Source organism: Typopeltis vanoorti, chromosome 9 (genome assembly GCF_054136105.1).
Source record: "Typopeltis vanoorti isolate ZY-2024b chromosome 9, IOZ_Tvanoo_1.0, whole genome shotgun sequence".
Taxonomy (NCBI): Eukaryota; Metazoa; Arthropoda; class Arachnida; order Uropygi; family Thelyphonidae; genus Typopeltis; species Typopeltis vanoorti.
This window is the reverse complement of record NC_143557.1, coordinates 110,210,168-110,237,006: the sequence shown is the minus strand read 5'-3', so window position 1 is coordinate 110,237,006 and position 26,839 is coordinate 110,210,168. Positions and strand designations below refer to the sequence as shown.

Below are 26,839 nucleotides of genomic sequence, written 5' to 3'. Positions count from 1 at the left end.
CATTGATGCATTCAGATAACTTTGATACCACATTATCAGCAAAGAGTTTTTATAATATGAAGAGGTATTGCATTCATACATTTAACTACTTGCTGAATAAAATGGTTTATTCCCTTTGCAATTCTCTTGATACTAGGAAAAATAGTCATTAACATCTCTGACCAGCCTTTAAGAAATGACAAGATTTGTGTGTTATGCAACGATCTTGATTATGTACAGGACTCCTGAAAGCTTCAGTAATAAATTTACTTTTTAGCATCAAGTCTTTCCTTTATCCCATCCATCTAGAGGGAGGTGTGTATACTTTTTTGGCTCTTGTAGTCTTTCACACAATGAGCAGAAACCTAGATCTGTCACGGTACATTTAGAATCATAATTTTTTTTAAAAAATATTAAAATAAATTATATTTAAAAAAAAAAAATGCTTATGTAGCAATTTGGCCTTTTCCAATGGTCTGAAAGAGGAATCATTAGAAAAGAGGCTGAGATGTTACATAAAATTATTATTTTTTAATAGATAGTCTAATTGAAATTAGAATCACTCCCTCAAGCTCACCCAGTTTTCACATATTGTACTAAACAGACCTTTTTTTTCCCCCCTATGTGCATTTCTACTAGAAATTACTTTTTTTTTACTCTGTACTTTAATGGCATACAGATTGAGCTTTCCTCATGCTATTAACATCTCATATTTGTAACAAACTTTTAATTTTAAATTATTATTCTGTTCTATTTTAACCATATAGTTACATCCATAATGGCCATGCTCAAAATTCTGTTTAATAATAAAGCTTTATGCAAAAGTTTTTATCATAATTAATTTGCTTAAATAAAAGACTATTTCTTCACTAAAAATACAGAAGCATGAGATATTTTCTAAACTGTTTTGAGTAAACTTTTCATCTAACTATCTAATGTTTAAAAGTCAGAGGTACCGTTTTATTTGATCTATCTGAGTGAGAAGGGCGTTAACGACTCTAATAGCATCAGATGGTTCTGTTCCTGCCATAGATACCTTACGTGAGTGTGCCAGACTTTCGACCTATAATTATAAAATTTGTGCTACTATTAGTAAACTTAATTCACATGAGATGTAAAATACAGTTATCATTTATCATTTAAAGTCACTTTCCAATTTTATTATGTAATATATAGAAAATTCCATAAAGCAGAAAGCTGAAAACAAAGTATTTTGATTATCCAAGTTTCCATCTACAAACGTTTGATGGAAACCATCCCCTGCAAAGCGGATATCAAGCGCTTACTCCAGTTCATTAAAAACTTTCTCCAATGCATCCAGCATAACCATGTCAATGCAGTGCAAGTCTATTCCAGGAGACCTTATAGGGTCCACAGCAAATAGTAGTATATATACACTGTCATTCACCTATTGCCATTGGAAAAAATCACACAATGTTTGGAAGACAAGCAATTCTTCTTCTTCTACCTCCTTCACTGACACAAATCTATTTGTTTGAGAGGATGTGTCAGCGAGATAAGCTAGCAATCAAACTTCAGTAGGAGAGAGTCTTGTCTTGCCAGAAAATGTAATCACTGTTAAAGAAAAAAATATCCTCACCACTGGAGTAGCATCTTTTTATTATTGTTATTTATGCTCTTATTAACTCCACAGGCAAAAGAGTGCAAAACTTATTCTACATATAGCAGAATGCCATCATCTTCAGAGTACAATAAAATGCAGATTTTAATTTTATTTTTGACATAGATTTGAAAATTTCTGATTCAGCAGGACCATGAGAGGCTGCAGACCCTACGGCAAATTAGTGGATGTACAGGCAGGAGTTAAGAGGGTAACTGTTAAGAAAGCATATGTTAATATTCCTTTTTAACAGTTAGAGGTTTGCAGTCTTTCTGAAAGATTTCATATGGATGATTGTTCCAAAGAACACAAACAGATTTCTATCTGAAAGAAGTGACAGAAAGGGGTATTTCCCACAATAAAAATAGGGTACACATGTACATTCAGATAGCACATTGCTGCTTTGCACATTTTTATGCAGGTGGGAAAGACAGCTGAGAACTAGCATCATTCCAATAAAATTTATTTTATTTTAAAACATGTAGGAATGAGCTGAGCCATCTTACAATGTTGTAGAAATATTTTTCTGTTGATGTATTTAGCCTTCTTCACTAAAGATTTGCCATATCTAGTGCACAGTTCAGAAGTAGACACTCCATAAAGTCTAGCAATATGTTTCATATTGAAATACCATGAACTGGCATAATAATAATTTATTAAAAGGAAAACTTATTTATTTCTAGAATATCTGCTTAAGTTTCATAGGTATTTTCAGTACAGAATTACAGAACAGCAATCAAACAATAAGACAACTAAAACGATTAATAATTTCCTAACAAAAAAAAAAATTTCCAATATATACGTATATATGTTACGGTGAAAAATATAAATATATGTTAAATGATAAATCCGATTATTATTAATAATTACCGGTTAAAGTGAATAATTAGAATTAATCACTTTAACCGGTTAAAGTGAATAATTCCTAGAGGAGTCTGGTAAATGTAATAAAAACATGTTTATAGGTTTTGTATATAAGTTTTCATTCTCAACAGAAATTATAACAGCTTAGGTTAGGTTAGTTTATAATGAAAAAAGTAAGGAAAGTACTTCTTTTGCATTCAATGAAATCAGAAATCATTATAAACTAACCTAATCTAAACTAACCTGGATGTCGCATGTAGAACCAGAGTATAGTCGTAGTGTGTTGTGGGCAGATTAATGGGGATGAAAGATAAACGTTGTTGTGGGCTTAATGATTGCGGGCAGATAACAAATAAAAGTTTTTGTGAGCAGATGAATGGGGATAATAGATAAACATCGTTGCTGTATCTCTTTCCTCATCAATGGAGAAAAACGCTGATCAGTTCCCCTCTGATTTATCTATCATCCCCATTCCTCTGCCCACAATAACTTTTATTTGTTATCTGCCATTTATCTGCCCTCAATCATTAAGCTCGGCCCACAACAACATTTATCTTTCATCCCCATTAATATGCACACGATAAACTATGACTACACTCTGGTTCGACATGCGACATCCAGGTTAGTTTAGGTTAGTTTATAATGATTTCTGATTTCATTGAGTGCAAAAGAAGTACTTTCCTTACTTTTTTCATTATAAATTAACCAAACCAATAAAGGTTAGGTTAGGTTAGTTTATAATGATTTCTGATTTCATTGAGTGCAAAAGAAGTACTTTGCTTACTTTTTTCATTATAAACTAACTTAACCTAACCTAAGTTGTTATAATTTCTATTGAGAATGAATATCTATATATAAAGCCTATAAACATGTTTTTATTACATTTACCAGACTCCTCTAGGAATTATTCACTTTAACCGGTTAAAGTGATTAATTCTCGTAAATTATTCATTTTAACCGGTAATTATTAATAATAACCAGATTTATCACTTTAACCGTAACACACACACACACACAAACATATATATATATATATATATATATATATACATATATATACATATATACAGTAAAACCCCATTTTTACGTTTCTGCAATTTACGTTTTCCTGCCATTTACGTCATTTTCCGTGGATCCCGTCTTAAGGCCTATTCTTACGATATATTGTTTTCCCACCATTAACAACTTGATGTGGAAGTTATTTCCTGCGATTTGCAGTTTTATCTCAGATGGCAACACTGATTTTGGAATCGATTTCCTCTCATTCAAATTGATTTCTGTGGAAATCTATTTGAATTGACGTGATCACATCAAAGATGGCTTTGCTTTCGGCTGTAGTTTTGTTTCCGTCATCACGGTAACTTGCACTTGCAGCAGTGATGAGCAATACTGTGATTTTTCAATCTACGTTGCTTTCAAGTTTCTGTGGTGGATGATCCATGTTAGTAACATGGAGAAAAAAGACATAAAATGTATTTTGGTAGAAGAAAAGATGGCAATTCTGCAACGTGTAGATTGGCATGCCGGAACACGTGTGCAGTTAACAAAAGATCTTGGACTCTCCGTGTCCACTTTGAACATGATAGTAAAAAACAGGTCAAGCATTGAACTCAATGCAAAGCAATCTGGAGCTATGTCAAAAAAATGAAAATATGTCCGGATACAGACATACGATGAATTGGATAAATTTGTGGCAGAGTGGTTTGTTTCTACGAGAGCGTCGGGTATTCCAGTCGATGGTACTATACTCCGAGCGAAAGCACTTAAATTTTCTGCGAGGATGGGGATTAATGGTTTTACTGCGTCAAATGGATGGATTGATTGTTTCAAGACTCTTCACAATATTGTGTATAATCAAGTGTGTGGAGAAAGTAATGGTGTTGCAGGGGAAACTGTAAACCAATGGAAACATGAACTGAAGACTATTATTGAGGACTACGAACCGAAAAATATTTTCAATGTTGATGAAACTGGGCTCTTTTATAACATTCTGCCAAGTAAAACATTGTGTTTGAAAGGAGAGAAGTGTCATGGTGGAAAATTCAGGAAGCAGGGGGTAACTGTTTTGGTCATGGTCAATGTTGATGGATCAGAAAAATTACCTCCACTGGTAATTGGTAAATTTAAAAAGCCAAGGTGCTTTAAGAACGTGAAATATCTGCCTACTAAGTATGATGCCAACAGCACAGTATGGATGACCAGCAGCATCTTCACATCCACCATGCATGCTCTGGATGCTAAAATATGGGCAACTCACTGCAAAACACTACTACTGCTGCTAGACAAATATCCTGCACACCCTGATGATCTGCAGCTTAGAAACATTAGATTAGTGTTCTTTCCCTCTAATTGTACAAGTGAACTTCGGCCATTAGATCTGAGCATCATCCATGCATTTAAATGGAAATATAGAAAAATGCTTGTTGAAAAAGCTGTGTTTATGCAAGATAATAGTATGGATCCAAAACAAATGACCATATCAATCCTTGATGCCATGCATTATGTGGCCAAAGCATGGTTGCATGTTACTCCTGAAACCATATCCAACTGTTTCCGGAAGGCAGGAGTTATGTTTGTGGAAGAGGAGGAACAACTACAGGAGGAAGAAGATGTGTCAAAGCCCAACAACTGGTATGTGATGGATGCGTCTTCCTCATTTCAAGACTATGTTGATGCTGGTGTGATTGCATCAATGGTACCAAGTGTAGAAGACATCCTTTCCAACCACCTTGGTGAAGAAGAAGTGGTTGAAGAAGACTGTGATCAAGAACCTACCTTCCCTACTAGTAAAGAAGCAATGGAAGCTATCTCTGTTTTGAGGTGGTATATTGCAAGTGCATCAGGAGATGATGGGCCATTTAATGCCTTATACACTGTGGAGAGGCAGGTGCAACTTATAAGAGTGCAGAAAAAACAAAAACAATCAACAATTAAAGATTTTTTAAATAGATAAATATAAGTAATTGTAAATTCTTTATTTTCAGTTATTAAATTTTGTAATCTAGTATGTAGAGTCACATACTAGCAGTAAGTCATTTTTTAGCCATTTTTAATGTTTTTTACATTTTTTTCTATCAGTCCCCAGGAAAGTGTAAAAAAGGGGTTTTTACTGTAGTTAGGAAAATTTGGCAGATTTAAAAAGTTCTATCCTTTTTTTATGAGGAGAAGGAACACAGACTATTGGATCTCTAAGTTAGGAAAATGAAGTAATGTTCCAGATTTCTTTATAAAGACCTTCTCTGAGAAAACTTTTATTAAGGATTCTTCTCTTGCTCCAGTGAACTATGTTTAGACTGCACAGCAAGTCCACACTGTTCAGACTCATGGTATTTAATCTAAAACTTATGTTCTTCAAGATTTGAGGGTTGCAGAGCTTTGTAAAAGGGAGATTCTGCCACAGCAATTTATTCACATTTTAAAATAAGAAGACAGCAGAACTGGATAAAGGAAATGGATTATGATACTGCTGGACTTTGCAAAGACTTCTGACAGAATACCACATGGAAAATTATTACATAACTTGGAGCAAATGAGAATAGATATGAGGTTGGTGGCATGGATATGGAAGTGGATGATAGACATCATAGGATGGTGTAGTGGAGGGGAATCAGGGCAAGTGAAGGTGACTAGTGAAGTGCCCCAGAGCTCTGTACTAAGATCACTACTTTTTAATATGTACATTAATGACATAGCAGAAGATATCAGAGAAGGGGAATTCTGTTGCTTGTTGATGATGCAAAACTGGGCAGGGCAGTAGTTGATAAAGGTGATAGAGATATCTTGTAGGAAGATTTAAATAAATCGGAAGAGTGTGCAAAGGACAATGGTTGTCAATTTAATGTTGTAAAATGTAAGAAAATGCAATTTGGGATGACAGGGTTAGATATTTCACATATTGATGATACCAGATTAGAGGAAATTGATCAGACTAGGGTCTGGGAGGTGATGGTGGACAGAGATTTGAAATTCAGTGGACATATTGCAAGGGTTGGCAAAATAGCTCAGAGGATTACTAGGATGTTGAAGAACACATTGGCAAGTAAGTATAGAGAGGTTATTATCCCTCTTTATGTGGCTATGATTCGGTCACCTGCATTTCTATTGGACTGGAAGGTGGTGGAGAGGATTCAGAGATGTGTGACCAAGCTTGTCATATGACTGTTGAATGTACCCTATGAGGATGGATTGAAGGTGAGCAGGATGCAGAGAACAGGAGATATAATAGAAACTTATAAGTTACTAAAGAGATTCTATAACATTGACACAAAAGAAATTTTTCAACACATGGGAGAGTATGGGAGAAACCAAGGGGTACAATTCGAAGTTGTCAAAGAGCGTAGTTAGTAAGAGAGTGTGGACTAAGTTCTATACTTGGGAAAGTGATGAATGAGTGCAATGAATTTACCAGAGCTGGTTGTGAGAACCCTAACAGTTAACAACAGTTAAGGAAAAGAAGAAAGCATATCAAAAGTTCCTAGTGAATAAGTCAGCTTGTGCTCTTAGAGAATACAGAGACAAAGGCAAGAAAGCTAAACACCATATAAAATTAGCTAAACAAAAGTCATGAAAAGACTTTGGTAAGAACATAGAAAATAAATGTCAGGAAGGTGGCAAGATATTCTGGAGACTGTTGAAAAAGCTCAAAAATGGAAGAAAGAGTACTGTAAGAGGAATTAGAAATGATAAAGGTGACATGTAAACTGGAGAAAAATATATCCTTGATGTATGGAATAATTACTTGAATATTGCTAAATGAAACAATCAGTGACAGCACAGTGATAAAAAAAACACTTAACAGGCATGCAATCAGGAATACATATCCACACTTGAAGTAGAAAAAGCCATCAATAGCCTAAAATCTGGAAAGGCATCTGGAGTAGATGATATTCGACCAGAAATGCTCAGTAGTTCAGAAGGCCTACACAGAGGGACGAATTCCAGATGATTTGAGTAGAGCTCTCATAGTACCCATATATAAAAAGGGAAATAAAACTGAATGTGAGAATTACAGAGGTATTTCTATACTGAGTGTTCCTGGTAAGATATATGCAAGTATACTTGAGAAATGGTTCAGAAGGATTGAGGAAGGGAAGCTTGGTAAGGAACAAGCTGGATTCAGGCCAAATAAAGGCTGTCAGGATCAGATTTTCACTTTATGACAAATAGGTGAGAAATCATGGAATATAACAAAGATCTGTATTTAAGTTTTGTAGATATGGAAAAGGCATATGACAAGGTGCCAAGAGAGAAAGCTAGTTATATGGTGTCAATAGGGCATTATATCAAGCAATACTTAGTATTTGAGTTTAAAGTCAGCAGTTAGAATTGAAATACAGGAAGATGGTTTAATGTTAGATCTAGTGTCAGACAAGGATGTACATTATCCCCTTTGTTATTCATTATTTATATGGATCACATTATGAAGGAAAGTGGTATTAAACCTGATATCAAAATTGGAGATGTTAATCTCAGCTCTTTATACTTTATGCAGATAATGTTATACTTCCAAATAAATCCAGTACAAGTCTGCAAGATTCCCTGACTAAATGGAATACTGCTGTAATAGATATGGAATGAAGGTCAGCAATAACAAGATAAAGACAAAATAGGCAAAGCATTGTGAATGGAGAGCCTATAGAACAAGTAAAACATTTCAGCTACTTATGCATGATTTTTAGAGAATATGGTAAATTAAATATGGAAATAGACAACAGAATCAACAAAGCTGATATGGTAGGAAGTCAACTGAATAAATTTATATGGAATAAGAGAGAAATTAGTCAAAACACTAAATTAGCTGTATATAAGACCAATTTTAAAGCTGTATTCCAGATGACTGAAATACAGCTTATGGATCTGAGAGCTGGGTTAGAAATAAAACACTTAACCAGAGACTAGAGACCACAGACATGAGAGGTCCCGAGAAAGATTAGGAGCGTGAACATATGCCATCAATGACAATATCATATTAAAATCGAGGGCATTAGGAAATTGCCCTCGATTTTCCTGGTTGCTAACAATACTTGACATTGTTAGCAACCAGGAATATGTAAGCAGAGCTAATCTAAGATGGTGTGGTCACTTAAACAGAATGGGAGAAGAAAGATTAGCAAAATAAGTGTTCTCTGTCAGGTTGGTAGGGAAAGACCCAGAGGATGACCAAGATATAGGTGGACTGATACAGTAAAAAGTGCCTTAGAAGATCGAAATACGAGATCTGATAATGTTGGATGACAGGTAACAGATTGATTTGGAGGAAAATTGTAGTTAGGAAGTCAGTAATAATGTAAGTGTTCATGTAATGCTATCATATTCTGTACACTGCTTGATGGTACATGTCTGGAATTTGATGATGATAATTTAGGCTAGATTTCATTATATTAGAGAACAAGTATTTCTGAACTTGAGAAACAACTACATCACTCTACAATATTTCATATTAAAAAGATTTTAATTTTCATTAACAAATTCTTTCAAATGTCATTTCAGATTAAATTTTAAAAAATCATTAGCCATCTAAGAAATTAAGACATAAGACAGCATTCCATTGTAACAATCCCATCCTAAGTTGGAAATCACTATACAAACTATAATGATATGCTAACAATTAAAATACCCAAATGGTAAAATGTGTGGATTTGTTTAACTATTTTTTTTATCTAATTTAACCCTGTTTTGTAGTGATTTGTTTAATTATAACATAATTACTTTTTTTCCAGTACTGTATTGTAATAAATAAAAAAAATTGTGATAACAATATAGTAGGAAAGACTTTCAAAGTGTTGCTGTGGTATGACAATGATGAGTTGAGATGGAGAGCCAGAATCATGAATGTTATGCTAACAGGGCTCTGTGAGGAGAAGGGAATGCAGTTTGTGGAATTATGCTGTATATTTTAGCAAAGAATGGAATTTTTTAAACAAGACAGATTGTATTTGAATGCTTTGGAGTGAGTGAATTGAAGAAAATGTTGCTAGATGGAAAGTGCAATATGTAATGCAAGCAAGAAATCAGAAGTAAGAGATGAAGTGCTTGGCAATGGAAACAGTAGTTGAGAGATGAAGGGAGAATGGGAATGCAAGAGAAACAGGGAAATGAAGGGGGGGGGGGGGGGCAGGTGGACAGGGAAACATGACATAATAGCGAGAGTGGATGTTAGAAGTAACAATGAATGTATATATGGGGACGATCAACATACAAATGGAATAGATTGGGATGTGAATGGGGAAGTTGAGACTGAGTGGATATATGTGGTAAGCAGTGATAAAGGTGATGAGTGGTGGGGAAATCACAACCAACAAGTGGCTTGGGAAACACTCATTATAAACTTAAAAGTGAAATGCCAGAATAGGAATGAAAAAAATTTAACAATAATATACAAATATTTGGAGAACCAGATAGGTTCTCCAAATATTAAACAAAAATGGAAAGCAACTCATTGATTATACAATATATAATAATTTAAAAATAATGAATACATTTTTAATACAAACAAAAATATACATAGGGATACTTAAGGATCAAAGCTGTATAAATGAGAGGAGACCTCCACATAGCCTTTAAAGGAATGCAGAGAACCGACCAGGGCTTCTGACCTAATGTCCAATCCTCACCTTCTCGTGGTGCACCCTGTTGGGTATCTACCTGGATAGTGAACGAACGAGGATGGGCTGGCAATTTGGGATTTAGCCGACCAAATTGTATTCTTATTGGCTTAAACCAATATACAAAATGATGGTACAACGTGACAAAATTTCACGCCGGCTGGGGCATCGCCCAGTTAAACAAGGCCACCGTTGTTTTCGCCAGAGAGGCAGGACAATCAGCGAAAAGTCAGCTGCTGGAACAAATCTGAAAGCACACCCCAACTCAACATCACCAGAGTTGTGTTGAGTTGGGGTGTGCTTTCAGATTTGTTCCAGTCTCATCACCAGAGTTAAATATCGGTACTATCAACATAAGAAGCCTGAATGGCAAAGAAATGGAGCTAGCTGAGGAATTAGATAAGTACCAGAACAACATAATAGGGGTGACTGAAATAAAAAAGACAAAAACTGGTGAGATCTTTCTGAGCAATAAATACAAAATGTTTTATTCAGGCAATGACAATCAAGGAAAAGAAGGAGTAGCCATAGTATTCAACACAAAATACAAGGCTCATCTTCTTGAATGGCAGGCAGTGTCAAGTAGAGTGATGCGGGCAAATATCAGAATGGGGAACTGGACAATGAGACTTATTTGTGCCTATGGTCCCACAGAAGGCTCTACTAAAGTAGAAGTGGAGGAATTTTTTGAGGCTCTAGAGAAAGCTACTGACACAATGAAAAAGGAAATGTTGGTCCTTGTTGGGGATCTAAATAGCAAAGTAGGAAGTTATTGTCAGACATACAAAAATGTTTTGGGAAAATTTGTAGAAAAGAGCAAAGCTAATAATAATGGCAAATACCTGTTGGATTTCTGCTCAGGACATGGACTGGTTATTACTAACACCATGCTCCAACATAAAAATGTGCACAAATTTACATGGAGAGAAGAGGCAAGAAATAAGAAAAGTCTCATCGACTATGTTATTGTTGATAGTGATGTTTTCTCCCTGGTGCAGGACACTAGAGTGTACAGATGTCGTGATGTGTTCTCTTGACGTTCGAATCCACCATCTTGCTAAAAGTCACTTTCATCAAATAAGGAAAACTAATTGCAAATTAATCACTGATCTAAGGGTAGAGAAATTTCTATTATACTGCACCACTCTATCTTTAGATAAGTCTATATGAATTAGTAAGTTTAATTCAAAATTAGTTAGCAGTCTTTTCATTCAATCAGGCCGATGGTATTTATTTTCTTTCTTTCTGGGATTCCCGCTAGATTCGAGTTTTTGTGAACGGTGCAGTAAAAAGAAATTCAGGCAAACACAATATTTAAATTAACAAACAAAATATTTAATATATGGTTATTTGACAAATACATAAATTCCACTTCTAAATATGACAAACCAGTCAAGTTAGCACATCAAGTCAAGTCATTCATATTAATCCAATCTTTCAAACTTTCTCAAACAAATTCACAGTTTCAGAATCACAAAGTTTCTTTACTCAAATTATTACAATAGAATTTCTTATTTATTCAGTTTCCATGTATCTCTCAGTCACACGCTACGATTAACTCATAACAAGCACTAACCACGGTAGATATCACTTCAATGTCTATATTTTCAACTCTCAGCCTCGATGGTAAGCTACAGTTAATGTTAGAAACAGCGCAACGGAACTAATACTTAAATCTGCATACACTGAAATAAACTAATATGACTGTCCTTACCAGAAGTAATCTTCAGTACTTCCAATATTTTGTGAGCACACTTTCAAATTGTATTTATCACACTTGCGAAACACTAAATAACTAAAACATTACTAATCGCGCTTCAAAAATCCAGATAACAACTATAAGGTACATTATTTATTCTTATTTATCATTCATCAACTAGTTTAACTCCGTACAATTCCCTTTCATGATAGTACAGAAATAAGTCGTAATTGTAGACTGACTGGATTTATTCAGTATTCTTCTTTGAATGTCCAGTTCTCTAATTATCCGATTACGGCAATAATTTCTTTTTATTACTACGGCTGGTTTTGCTTTCAGCCAACTATAAGATTCACTTATATAAAAAAATATCTACTCAACTCCTATCCTTAGGAATCTTTTAATTACATCTACTTCTTTAGTTTACTTCCTTGCTACCTTATAGTTCCAAAGTTCCGTTCCGACTCCCTACTTACTACTACGTATCTATTTTCTCTTCTCCTCTACAAACGCTCCCTTCACACGCGCTGGTTTATTTCCACGCATCTCTATGACAACCGATAGACGTAAACATTCTCGCGAATGTTACATTAGGTTATATAACTACATTCAATTATTACATAACGTTAACTTTCATGAAAAGAATAAATAGAATATTTGCATTCCAATAAATGCGTAGTTAAATTACAAATATAAGTTCTTACAATATTGACAAAATAATAAATAAAACAGCTTAATAATATTTAATACAGAATCTATTTACCATTAAAACATTTCTTTGATTAAGCAATTAAATATTTGACATAATTAAGGTAGTTATATGATATCAATTACAATTTATGTTATTTACATCAAATAATATTTACAAATATAGTTCTTGTGACGGAAAGTCATGTTGGATTCTGAATCAAACAACATTTATTCTATTTTCTACATAATTAGAATCCAACAAAGGCTTACTCTTCCTTTGAAAAATTTTTCTTTAAAGAAAAATTTTTCACACTAGACTCACAAGTGCAGAAAATTGAATTCTTATCTCCCTTCCAAGATCTTAAATAGCACTTAGTTTGAACATGATTAAATTTTTTATCACAGTCTATGTATTTACTTTTCTGCACTTCTCCACTTAAGTTCTTGTTGTTTTTATCATAGGGAGAATTTTGATTGCTACACTTATAATGTGATATTGTCCTTTCAGGGTAGAAGTTCTGTTCTCTGTTACTAACTTTTATCCTCAGTTGTCTATCATTTTGATAATTTGTTTCTTTTGTCCTAGTTCTGTTACACAGACTAGTCACCCTGGCACAATTTACCTCAACTGTTAATTGTTCCTTATTGATAACTTCAGATTCAGGTTTGGCTATTAGTTGTTGAGAATTTTCATCAGTATTACATTTTGATTTTGGTAGATAAGGCATAACAGACTGTATATTACTATCCTCCATAGTTGGTTCAGTTACAGATAGCGCCACTTTATTTGGGGCAAATCCTTTCTCAGGTACATGAAACCTTTCTCTCTGCCTCCTTGTTCTATTATGCATATAATTGCCATTTGTTCTGACACTTATTTTCCTGTTCATTAGGGATATTTCTTTTCTAAAAAAATCACAGGAGAACTGATACTTTTCCAAGAAATTTGTTCCCAATATGATGTGGGAGCTTATGTTAGCGGTTGAGGGGATGATAAGTAAGTCCTGCCAGACACTTAGCTTAAATTCTGGTAGGTAGATTCTTGCTCGAACCTTTTCATATGCTACAAAGTTTGAATCTGAAAGAGAAGTAATTCTTACAGGTTGTCTAAGTTTGGCAATATTATTCCTTAATTTATGTCTTATACTTTGGAGATAATCTTTTCTAATAGTTGAAGCATTACATCCAGTATCTAATAAAATATTACACTTAGAACCTAGGATTTCTCCTCTAACTGTCATCATTCTTTCATTAGGTGTCTGCTGTTTCTGAATTCCATTATTTCTTCTGTGGGGTTTGTATCCAAACTTCGAGTCCCATCTGCTATTAGAGTAGTTTCCCTTGTTATAGAAACAATTCCTGGCATAATGTCCAGTCTTGTTGCAATTAAAACATTTAGGAGGATCTCCATCATCTCTGAGAAATTTTCTCCTTGTCTGAGGTTGAGGATCAATGGGAATTTGCTGTCGAACATTCTCCAGGGCTTCCACTACTCTATCCAATTTAGCCAATATTGGTTTATTTTGCTTCTCAACCTCCAGTTTGACAACTTTACTAATATGTTCTGCTGTGGGATTGAAATTTTCTTGAAATCCTACAGTCATTTCTGTCAATTTTTTTATTACTTCATCTAATTTATTCTTCATTAGCTGTTGCAATTTTTCTACTTCCTGGTGAACAATGTCTTTTACTTCCTTAAATAATTTCTTGTTGGTTTATTCTTTTATGTCGGACATACAGTTTTGATCAATAGGATTCTCTCTAATGATTTTCCTTTCATCTTCTTTCTTTCTGTTCTCTTTTGAGGATTTATTTACTCCTATGGAACAATCAGTTGTTTCTACTATGTTTACAAGGCCAATATTAGATGAAAGGCAAAGGTCTCCAATCATCTGTTCCTTTTCCTTGACAGCTATAAGACATTCCTCTAGTGAGGTTATCTTCTTCTTATAGGCTGTCTCCCTCAGTTCTTGTTTGACACCTTGTCTAAATTGTTGATAAACTGCCCAATCCAAATGAGGTTTGTCTTCATTGGATACATTTAAACTTTCAGAGAGAGTTAGTAATCGATTGTAGAAGCCACCAACACATTCTTTGTCCTTTTGTATAATCCTCTGTAGCTTCCACAAATTCGGTCCAACACTCCTCCGTTTACAAAATTGAGATAGCAAGACTTCCTTAAATTTCTTGTATTCAAATGTTTCCTTAAGTACAGGAGATGAAAAAAAATATGTCTTAGCTTTACCAATTAGTTTGTTTCTAAGTAATACCAACAACTGAAAGTCTGTCCAACCTGCTGTTTCTCTGAGTTTCTCAACATAAGTAAAAAAAGATAATACATCATCAGAGTCTTCTCCTGAAAATTGAGGAATTACTTGTTGGGGGTTCAAACTTCTAAAAAATTCACTGTCTTCCATCTCTGAATTTGAAGTAACAGCCATTGTGATAAATGGAGTATTAATTTAATATAATATAATCCTTTAATTTCAAAAAAAAAAACTTTATCTTTGCCTGATTTCTGATTACAACCAGTTCATTGTGATTTATTCAATTTACTTTCTAAATTTTCAGGGAGCAATTCCACAATCATTATTACCAAGTTAAATTAAATCTGTTAATTTACAGCTGTTAAATTACTTTCTATCAATTAAATCACATCCTGCCGACTGCGCCATTTTGTGGCGCAGTCGGCAGGATGTGATTTAATGTTAAATCTGGATGTGATTTAATGTTAAATCTCACACCAGATTTAACATTAAATCTGGTGTGAGACAAGGATGTACATTATCTATATGGATCACATCATGAAGGAAAGTGGTATTAAACATGATATCAGTATTGAAGATGTTAATATATGCTCTTTGCTTTATGCGGATGATGTTAAATGAGAATAAATATTATTCTCATTTAACTTGAGAATAAATCCGCTACAAGTTTGCAGGATTCCCTGACTAAATTGAATAACTGTTGTAATAGATATGGTATGAAGGTCAGCAATAAAAAAAACAAAGACAATGAAAATAGGTAGAATCATTGGAAATGTCAACTGTGTTTTGAATGGGTAACCTGCAGAACAAGTAAAACATTTCAGCTACTTTGGCATGATTTTTAGTGAAGATGATAAATTAAATATGGAAATAGACAACAGAATCAACAAAGCTGGTATTGTAGGAAGTCAATTGATTAAATTCATATGGAATAAGAGAGAAATTAACTGGAACACTAAATTAGCTGTACACAAGACAGTGTTCAAACCGGTTTTAACTTATGGATCTGAAAGCTGGATCAGAAGTAAAACACTTGACCAAAGACTAGAGACCACAGATATGAGAATCCTGAGAAAGAGTAGAGGCGTGAACAGATGGCATCAATGGCAATATCATATTAAAAATGAGGATATTAGGAAAGAACTTGATATTGTCAGCATTCAGGAATGTGTTAACAGAGCTAATCTTAGGTGGTATGGTCACTTGAACAGAATGGGTGAGGAAAGATTAGTAAAACAAGTGTTCTCTGCCAGGTTGGCAGCAAAATGACCCAGAGGAAGACCAAGATATAGGTGGATTGATATGGTACAAAGTACCTTAGATGGTAGAAAATAAGATCTGATAATGATGTTGGAGTCTTGACAAGTAACAGACTGATTTGGAGGAAAATTGTAGATAGGAAATTAGTAATGAGGTAAATTTTTCATGAAGTACTATCATATCTTGTACACCCCTTGAAGGTACATGTCAGGAATTTGATGATGAAAATATACATAAATATACGTGGTGTGCAAGAGGACAAAAATCAATAACAGACTACTTTATGATATGATATGACTACTTTATGATATATTACCTTAAATGATATGATAACATTGAAAGAATTAAAGGACAACCTAAATAAAATAAAAAATGGCAAATTGGCAGGAGAAGATGGGACAACTCCGAACTGTATAAATTTGCTGAAAAAAAATTTCATCAAAGATTACTAAAATTTTTAAATAAAATATATACAAATACCAATAGAATGGAATACAAGCATAGTAATACCTATATTTAAAAAAGGGTATAAAACAAAACCTGCTAACTACAGAGTTATTAGTTTATTGAATACATGGTACAAAATATATAGCAGAATACTTAATGAAAAACTAAAAATATACAGTGAAAAAATATTATTAGAATGTCAATATGGATTTAGAAAAGCACACTCTACAATGGATGCAGCTTTCTGTTTAAAACTACTTATAGAAAAAAGAAGAGAATTTAATTTGAAAACTCATCTTTTGTTAATAGATTACGAAAAAGCATTTGACAAAGTAAAAATATATATAGTGTTTGATATATTACAAAGAATAAATATACCTAATAATCATGCAATATTGAATATATATAAAGATAATGAAATAAAAAATAAATGAAAAGTTGTCTGAAAAACAATCTATAAACCAAGGAGTAAGACAGGGTTGCCCTCTGTCTCCAACACTTTTCAATATTTACATTAATGAAATATTAATACAGTGGAACACCTTAAACAATCAAGGTATAAAAATTTTGCGGAACAAAATAAATACGCTATTATTTGCAGATGATCAGGTAATAATATCAGATAAGGAGGACAATTTACAAAGAGCAATATATAATTTAAACATTATAGTAGAACAGTTTGGAATGAAAATTTCCATAGATAAAACTAAAACAATGACATTATGATGTGGACAAACTCCAGTTAGAAGCAAAACAGATATTAATAATAAAATAATAGAACAGATAAATACTTTCAGTTATCTTGGATGTGAAATATCATATGAAGGAGAAAAAGACAAAATTAAAAACATCAAAATTTTTACGGATTATAGGCCTGATAAATAGAACACTCAACCCAAACATAGTACAAAAAGAAACACACTTGCAAATCTACAATAATTTAGCAGTGCCCGCATTATTATATGGCAGTGAAATTTGGACAATAAACAAACAAGATAAACAAAGAATAAAAACAAGTGAAATGAGATTTATGAGCAGAACTGCAAAATACACATTAGATCAAGAAAGGAACGAAGACATTTTAAAAGAACTAAAAACAAAATCAATAGAAGAACAATTATAAATAAAAATGGATTCAGTATGTAAACTGAATAGACAACACCCGACATCCTAAACAAATATAAGCCAATTGGAAAGAAAAGGCAGGGTAGACCTCAAAAAAAGGACATTGGATGGATAATGAGACCGGAACAGACCAATATGGTCTATACCCATAATTAGTATTATGATGATGAACTGCTGTGTTTATTTATAAATGCCAGGATTATCAGAAATAAGGGAGATTAAATGGTTTCACTGTTTGAGTTTATTTGTTCCGAAATCATTGGAATAAGTGAAACATGGTTGAAAGAAGATGATAGTCTAATGGGAATAGAAACGGAAGAGTACGGTGTTTTTTGTGAGGATAGAAAGGACGAGGGAGGGAGGAGTGCTGCTGATGATAACAGGGGAATTATATCTGCATAAAGTAGATATGAAAGAGGGAAATAGTGGCAATGGATATGAGGCAGTGCATTGTAAAGTGGAGGTTGATAGGAAGACATATTTAGTTGGATGATGCTATAGACCATGGAATGTGGAGGGTGGTGATGAAAACATGTATAAACAACTTGAATTAGTGAACAAAGGAAGGATGATTATTATGGGCAATTTTATTTATAGCAGTACAGATTGGAATGAAGAGATAGCATTTGGAAATAAGGAAGGCAGCATGTAAAGGAGGGCATACGAGGATCAAACGGGTGTACTAGATCTGATAATTTCATCAGAGGATATAATATTGAGTGTTATTTCACACTCTCCTCAGCAGTTAGTGAGAGTGATCACCTGGGTTGTGGCTAGATGTATGCAGATTTCTGTGAGGAAAGCTTGCATGTGGAAGTATGAGGCTGATGATTATGAAAAGCTTAGAAGATAGCTTGGAGCTACAGTGGGGGTGGAGGGGGTCAAAAGCTGTAATACTGAGAGGAGACCTCCACATAGCCTTTAAAGGAATGCAGAAAACTGACCAGGGCTTCTGACCTAATGTCCAATCCTCACCTTCTCATGGTGCACCCTGTTAGGTATCTACCTGGATACTGAACAAAAGAGGATGGGCTGGAATAACAAGGATCGCATCGCTTGTTTGGGTGGAGGGTAAGCTTCGAAAAATAAGTTACAGTCCCCTAAACAACACTCTCTCTCAAGATACGTTCCCTAAACGTAGAAGGACTATCTAAATCCAAAGCCGAAGTCATCACTAAAATAGCCAAAGACAAAGCAATTGACGTCTTAGCTCTCCAGAAACCCATGTACCTGACACAGTGCTCAATCGACTAAAGATCCAGGCCTAATTCTCATGTCTTATAACTGCCATCCCAAGCATGGCCTGGCAACCTACACCTGGCCTGACCTCAAGGACATAACCCAACGTGTACCTGATACAGAATACTATATAGGTATCAAAGTTCAAAATACCACCATCTACAATGTCAACAAACCGCCATCGCAATCCTGGCCTGATCAGATGGGCCAGCCACCACCTTAACCTGCTATCTATGTTGATGACTTCAACTCTCATCACACCATGTGGGGCTATTCCTCTAACAATCAGGATGGTGATAATCTAGTTAACTGGATGGATACATATAACCTGTATTTGATTGACAATACCGAGCAGGAGGGAACTCTCCACTCAGCCAGATGGAACAGAACCTACACCCCAGATCTGTGCATAGTCACTAAAGACTCTTAAGACCACCCTCTGCCAACAACCAGAACCACCCTCAACAGATTCCCTAATAGTCAGCATTGTCCTACATTAATAGAGACAGGCACATCAATCCCAGTCATCAGTGGAACACCAATCGTTAGATGGAACCTTCACAGGTCCAACTGGAATGCGTTTCAGAAACAAATCAAGCAAACCATTAGAGCAATTCCACTCACTCCTAATTGCTATCCTAGATATGTTAAACTAATCAAAATTGCAGCCAGAGCCCATGCTGGAGTAGAGAAACTGAAGAACTTTTAGCCAAATACGAGGAAACTGAAGACCCAACTGTTGCTAAGGAGCTCATAGCAACCCTGGAAAAAAACAGAAAGGAAAGATAGATCTCAACCATCCATGAACTCGATTTCACCACATCTAGCCAGAAAAGCTGGTCACTTCTGAGAAAAATAGGTGTGGCAGAACCAACAACAAACAAAACAACAGAGATAACTGGTGATAAAATGGCTAATCATTTATTGAAAACCTCCAAGATACATTCCAGCTCTATCAGGAAAATTGCTGTGAATCTTCCATCAGACAAATCCTGAAGATGGTACCCGAGCTTCCTGAACTTATACATCCAATATCTCGGGAAGAGGTACAGGTAGTCTTAAAACTTACCAAGAATGGCAAGGCTGCAGGAGTGGATGGTATCCTCCCTGAGTTTCTAAAACATCTTGGCCAACAAGGCCAAAAATGGCTGGCCGCCATTTTCTCAAAAATTATAATGACTGGTAAACTACCAAATCTGTGGCAGAAAGCCAAAATAATTGCCGTGCCCAAACCACGGAAAGATCCAAATGATGTGAAAAATCTACGTGCTTTGCTCAACCTTTAAGCTCTTTGAAAGAATTCTCCTTAAAAGAATTTCACCACTCATTAAAAGAGCACACCCGATTAAATAAGCTGGCTTCAGGCCAGGAAGAAGTTGCTGTGACCAGGTCCTGGCCCTGACAACACAGATTGAAGCAGGCTTCCAGAAGAAACTGAAATCTGAAGCCACTTTCATTGAACTAACATCAGCTTATGACACAGTCTGGATCAGGAGCCTCCTCCTAAAGCTAGGAAATATAAGATACAAAAAAAATTTCCAGCTTTTTGAATCCATTCTCTCCAATAGAAAGATCCGGGTCCATATTGGCAGAAAAAAAAAGAGCAAGCCCAGATTCCTTCACAACGGTCTCCCACAGGGCTCTGTGTTATCCCATTTACTTTTTAACATCTACGTGTATGACTTACCACATACCAGCTCAAGCAAGTATATGAATGCTGATGACCTAGCGATCCTACATCAATCTACCTCCTTTGCCAACCTGGAATCAACCTTGAACACAGACCTGAACATCCTGGAAGAGTACTTCAAGCAGTGGTACTTGAAGCCAAATCCAACGAAAACTGTGTCCACAGTATTTCACTTGAACAATGCTGGGGCTAATCGACACCTAAACCTTTCTTTCTGTGAAAAATTGGTACAACACGAGCCTCACTCGAAATACCTTAGAGTGAGCCTGGACAGAAGCCTAACCTATAAAAGGCACATCACCAACCTATCCAACAAAATTAAAAAGAGAAACAATATAATTCCAAGGCTTACTGGAACAACCTAGGGTGTGGTGCAGAAGTACTAAGGTCGTCTGCACTAGCCCTCGCATTCTCTGCAGCAGAATATTGTGCCCCTGTCTGGGAAAGAAGTGCACACACTAACATTATAGACACCCAGCTAAACTCTACCATGCGAACAATTAGTGGGACAGTCAGAAGCACCCCTCTCTCCTGGCTGCCTGTACTATCTAACATTGCTCCACCAAACACATGGAGAAGACAAGCCTTGATTAAAGAATTTAATAAAGCAATGAGCAACCCACTCCTGCACCTGCACCAGACTCTCATAAATCCACTTGGTCTTTAACCTAAAATCTAGAAATTCTCACTGGTCCATGGACGAACTCTCTTCAGCTACCCTGCCATCAACACCTGACAGGTGGAGAAGATACTGGTCCAACAATCTCCCAACAAATGGCTTCCTGGTAGAAGAACCCTGTGCTCTGCAACCTGGTTTTGCTCTTCCTAGGATGATTTGGTCATCCATCAATAGGATCAGAATTAACCAGGGCAGATGTGGCTACCAACTACATAAATGGAGGCTGTTAGACCACAGGGCTCTGTGTTATCCCCTTTACTTTTTAACATCCACGTGTATGACTTACCACAATTTGCATTTAAAAAATTTTTAAAAATTGCATACCAACAATTTTTTTAAAAAAAGAAGACTTAGAAAGCAGTTTGTGCCTTTTATGTAATGAACTTTTACATGTTAAGATTTTCATAATTTCTTTCTGAATATTGTGATTGTACATTTCACTTGCCAGTTTCACAAAGCCATGTGCATAAATAAATAAATAAATGGTACAACATGACAGAATTTCATGCCAGCTGGGGCGTCACCCGGTTAAACAAGGCCCCCATTGTTATCGCCAGGGAACCAAGGCAAACAGCAAAGAAGCCTGAATGACAAAGAAATGGAGCTAACTGAGGAATTGGATAAGTACCAGATTAACATAATACAGGTGATTGAAACAAAAAAGACAAAAACTGGTGAGATCTTTCTGAGCAAAAAATACAAAATGTTATATTCAGGCAATGACAATCAAGGAAAAGAAGGAGCAGCCATAGTATTCAACACTAAATACGAGGCTAATCTTGAATGGCAGGCAATCTCAAATAGAGTGATATGGGGATATGGGTAAATATCAGAATGGGGAACTGGACAATGAAACTTATTTGTGCCTATAGTCCCTATAGAAGGTTCTCCTAATAGAAGTGAAAGAATTTTTTGAGGATTTAGAGAAAGCAACTGACACAATGAAAAAGGAAAAGTTGGACCTTGTTGGGGATCTAAATAAGCAGAGTAGGAAATGATTGTCAGACATACAAAAATATTTTGGAAAAATTTGGAGAAAAGAGCAAAGCTAATAATAATGGCAAATACCAGTTGGATTTCTGCTCAGGACATGAACTGGCTATTACTAACACCATTTTCCAACATAAAGATGTGCACAAATTCATATGGAGAGAATAGGCAAGGAATAAGAAAAATCTAATTGACAACATTATTGTTGATAGTGATGTTTTCTCCCTTGTGTAGGACACCAGTGTACAGAGGATTTGAAATTGGAAATGATCACCATTTAGTCTTGAGCAGGATAAAATTGAATTTCACATTGAAAAGAATAACATGTAAGAAAGTTTTAAAGCAAATTAAAGTTGGGCAGTGTTCAGATGGAAGCAATGAAGGAAAAGAAGAAAGAATATCAAAAGTTCCTGGCAAATAAGTCAACTTGTGCTCTTAAAGAACACAGAGACAAATGCAAGCATGCTAAACACTGTGTAAAACTAGCTAAACAAAAGTCATGGGAGGACTTTGGCAAGAACATAGAAAATAAATATCATGAAGGTGGCAAAATATTTTGGAGGTTGTTGAAGAAGCTTAGAAATGGAGGAAAGAGTGCTGTAAAAGGAGTTACATATGATAAAATTGACATGAAAACAGGAGAAAAAGATATCCTCGAAGTATGGAGTAATTACTTTGAAAAATTGCTAAATGAAACAAGCAGTGATAGCACAGTGGTAAAAAAAACACTCAACAGGCATGCATTCAGGAATAGATGATATTCGACCAGAAATGCTCAAGTATGGAGGTATAAAAGTCTTACAGTGACTGCACTGCAGTTCAGAAGGCCCTTGACAGAGGGAGGAATTCCAGATAATTTGAGTAGAGCTCTCATAGTACCCATATATAAAAAGGGAAACAAAACAATGTGAAAATTGCAGAGGTATTTCTCTACTGAGTTTTCTGGTAAGATTTACACAAGTATACTTGAGAAACAGTTGAGAAGGATTGTGGAAAAAAAACTTGGTGAAGAAGCTGGATTCAGACCAAATAGAGGTTATCAGGTTCAGTTTTCACTTTAGAACAAATAGTTGAGAAATCATGGGAATATAACAAAGATCTGTATTTAAGTTTTGTAGATCTGGTGCATATGACAAGGTGCCAAGAGAAAAGCTATTCAAAATGCAGCAGTTATATGGTGTCAATTGGGCATTATATCAAGCGATACTTATTCTTTATTTGAGTTGTAAGTCAACAGTTAGAATTGAAGGAAGTACAGGAAGATGGTTTAATGATAAATCTGGTGTCAGAGAAGGATATACATTATCCCCTCTGTTATTCATTATCTATATGGATCACATTATGAAGGAAAGTGGTGTTAAACCCGATGTCAAAATTGGAGATGTTAATCTCAGCTCTTTGCTTTATGCGGATGATGTTATACTTCTAAATAAATCTGCTACAAGTCTGCAAGATTCCCCGACTAAATTGAATAACTGTTGTACTAGATATGGTATGAAGGTTAGCAATAACAAGAAAAATATGAGCATTGAAAATATCAACTGCATTGGGAATGGAGAACCTGTGGAACAAGTAAAACATTTCAGCTACTTATGCACGATTTTTAGTGAAGATGGTAAATTAAATATGGAAATAGACAACAGTATCAACAAAGCTGGTATGGTAGAAAGTCAAATGAATAAATTTATATGGAATAAGAAAGAAATTAGTGGAAATAGTAAATTAGCCGTATACAAGACAGTGTTCAAACTAATTTTAACTTATGGATCTGAGAGCTGAGTCAGAAGTAAAACACTTGACCAAAGACTAGAGAATGTAGATATGAGTGTCCTGAGAAAGATTAGGAGCATGAACAGATTGCATCAATGGGAATATAATATTAAAAAAGAGGATATTAGGAAAGAACTTGACATTGTCAGCATCCAGGAATGTGTTAGCAGAGCTAATCTCAGGTGGAATGGTCACATAGAATGGGCAAGGCAAGATTAGCAAAACAAGTATTCTCTGCCAGGTTGGCAAGAAAAGACCCAGAGGTAGACCAAGATATAGGTGGTTTGATACGGTAAAATGTGCCTTAGAAGATCGAAATACGAGATCTGATAATGTTGGAGTCTTCACAGGTGACAGATTGATTTGTAGAAAAATTGTAGATAAGAAGTTAGTAATGACGTAAATTTTTCATGTAGTACTATCATATCCTGTACACCTCTTGAGGGTACATGGCAGGAATTTGATGATGATGATGTTCAGTAGCAGCTTAATAACATTTTCCTCCAAACTGTCTCAATTTACATCACAGTATAAACATTTTGCAGTTGCAATGTCACATAATGTACAAAGTTTAATCAAGTATAAATACCATAAAATATTAAATACAGAGTACGTGAGAAAAGATAATTTGCAATAATACTTTAGAAAAGGCTAAAAAACCTAAATTAACAAAAAACTGGTGAGAAATAAGTTGGAAACTGTTCAAGTAGGGATTGCCAAGACTACCTAATGACAAACAGTTTGAAAGATCATAGGAATATAACAAAGACATGGAAATATATCACATTTTTTGATCTTGGAAATGTATATGCCAAGTGAAAACTAATCAAAATGATAAATCTGTAGGTTGCAACCAGACCTTACACAGAAAAATAAATTGGCAGAATTCAAGGATTTATACAAAAATGGTCTGATAAAAACTCAATAAGGCAGGATTCTATAATCACATTAAATCTGATTTTTAATGTGATTTATTAAGCTTCATTCTTTACTGTATGATGGTGATATATAATTACGGAGAGAAATATGGTAAGCTTATAGAAAATTAATGCTATTTAGAATAAATTTTGGATATGGGAAAGATTGGGAAAATGAAACTTTTGGAGCAATTTATATATTATTAATTATTACTACCTGACATCTCCAGGGAGTCAGTGACTCACTGCAGATGTCATATAATTTGTGCCTCATTTGCTCACAGAGGATAAAAAAAAACATGAATGTTTGCTGTGATTTGAGGGTGCAAGTTCTCAATGATCAGAAGTTTACTTGAAAAGTTGTGACCAGGGATGTCTTGGTGCTATGGTTATGATCAAGAAAACAAACAAGCAACAAGCCAATGGAAACATGCAAATTCACCAAGACTCAAGAAGACATGTCAAGTTCAATCAAACGTCAAGACATGTTGATTTGTTTCTGATGTGCATGGAATTGTACTCAAAGAATTAGTTCATCCCAACATTTTTATCTCAATGTTTTGAGAAGATTGCATGACAATGTGTGAAGAAAATGGCCAGAAATGTGGAGTAGCAGAGATTGGTTGTTGCACCATGACATTGCCCCAGCCCACACAGCCTTGTCTGTCTGTCCAACAGTTCTTGACAGAAAACAACATGGCAGTTGCTCCCCACCCTTCCTACTTGCCCGATTTCTCTCCATATGATTTTTTTTTTTATTACCATGAATAAAAAAAACCATGAAAGAGAAGGAATTTGTTGATATGGATGAAGTGAAAGAAAAATCACTGGAGACCATAAACAGTATTTCAGTTAAACAGTTTCAAAACTGTTTCCAGTAGTGGAAAAAAACTTTGGGACAAGTGCATTGACATAAATAGAGATTACTTTCAAGAAAACTAGAATAATAGAATGGTATTATAAACTTTAATAAAATTAAATAATAATAATAATAAATCCAGTTATTTTTGCTTTCCTCCCCTTGTACAATTGTAACAATCTTATACAATCATCTCTCACAATCTTATACAACCTTGTACAATCTTAAACAACAATCAAGATGGTTTGAACATGTCAGAAAATGTTCTCTTTGAGATCACCAAATACAGTCTTAAACAGAATCACTGGAGGAAGATGACCAAGAGGTAGACTAAAAAAAAACTTGGTTATAGTCTCTGAAGAAAAGATAACAATTATTGAGCTTCAGAGAGATGACAGAAATTGCCAGAAATAGATCCAGATAGCAAAATTTCTTATTAACTGGGGACTCAACTCATTATCTCATGGATTAGAATGAATTGAATAAAATAAAATAAAACCAATTAAGTACCATGTAAGTAATAAAATAAATGGAAAAAGATTTGGAAGAAGGAATGAGAGAAGAACAGGCCACTTGACCTACAATCCATGATAGGAAGAAGTTCAGAAATCTTACTGCCAAAATTATTACTTAAGCTCAGAAAATTGTAGGATTAATTAAAGAAGCATTATCTATAGGAGAAAGGAAATAACGATACCATTGTACAAATCTTCAGTCAGTCCAATATTAGACTATGACCCCCAGTTTTACCAAGATTTGTAATGGATGGCAGGAAAATCAAGCATTTTCAGAGAAGATGAAGTGTGCAGAGGAATTATATTATGATGAGAAAGAGGTGGTTGATTAGTTGTAATCTGATGAATTTATCTATCAGGAGGCAGATGTTTAAATGAAGTTTATAAGTCAAGTCAGGGTACATAATAACAGATTTTGCTACATTTTGGCCATGCTGTATCAGAAGCAGACTAAAAAAAGAATGTGAAGAAGAATTATAACAAATATACAAAGTTCATTTTCTTTTTAACTATAGAAAATATGTGGGATCATATAAATTAAAGATACCAAGACATTATATACTTGGTTTAATCCTTTATCCAAGTGTAAGCAAACAAAGTTTGCACCTGAAGTATTTTCAGGCC

General features: G+C 34.8%; 1 protein-coding gene across 1 annotated transcript in view; it reads right to left on the bottom strand.

The window, feature by feature from the left end:
* The window catches only part of pch2 (pachytene checkpoint 2 protein), a 272,348-nt gene that overhangs the window by 87,700 nt on the left and 157,809 nt on the right, over positions 1-26,839 (bottom strand). Inside the window, exon 8 of the mRNA XM_090398476.1 lies at positions 936-1,042. Within this exon, the coding sequence (XP_090254602.1) occupies positions 936-1,042 (107 nt within the window). The remainder of the gene's footprint in view (positions 1-935; positions 1,043-26,839) is intronic.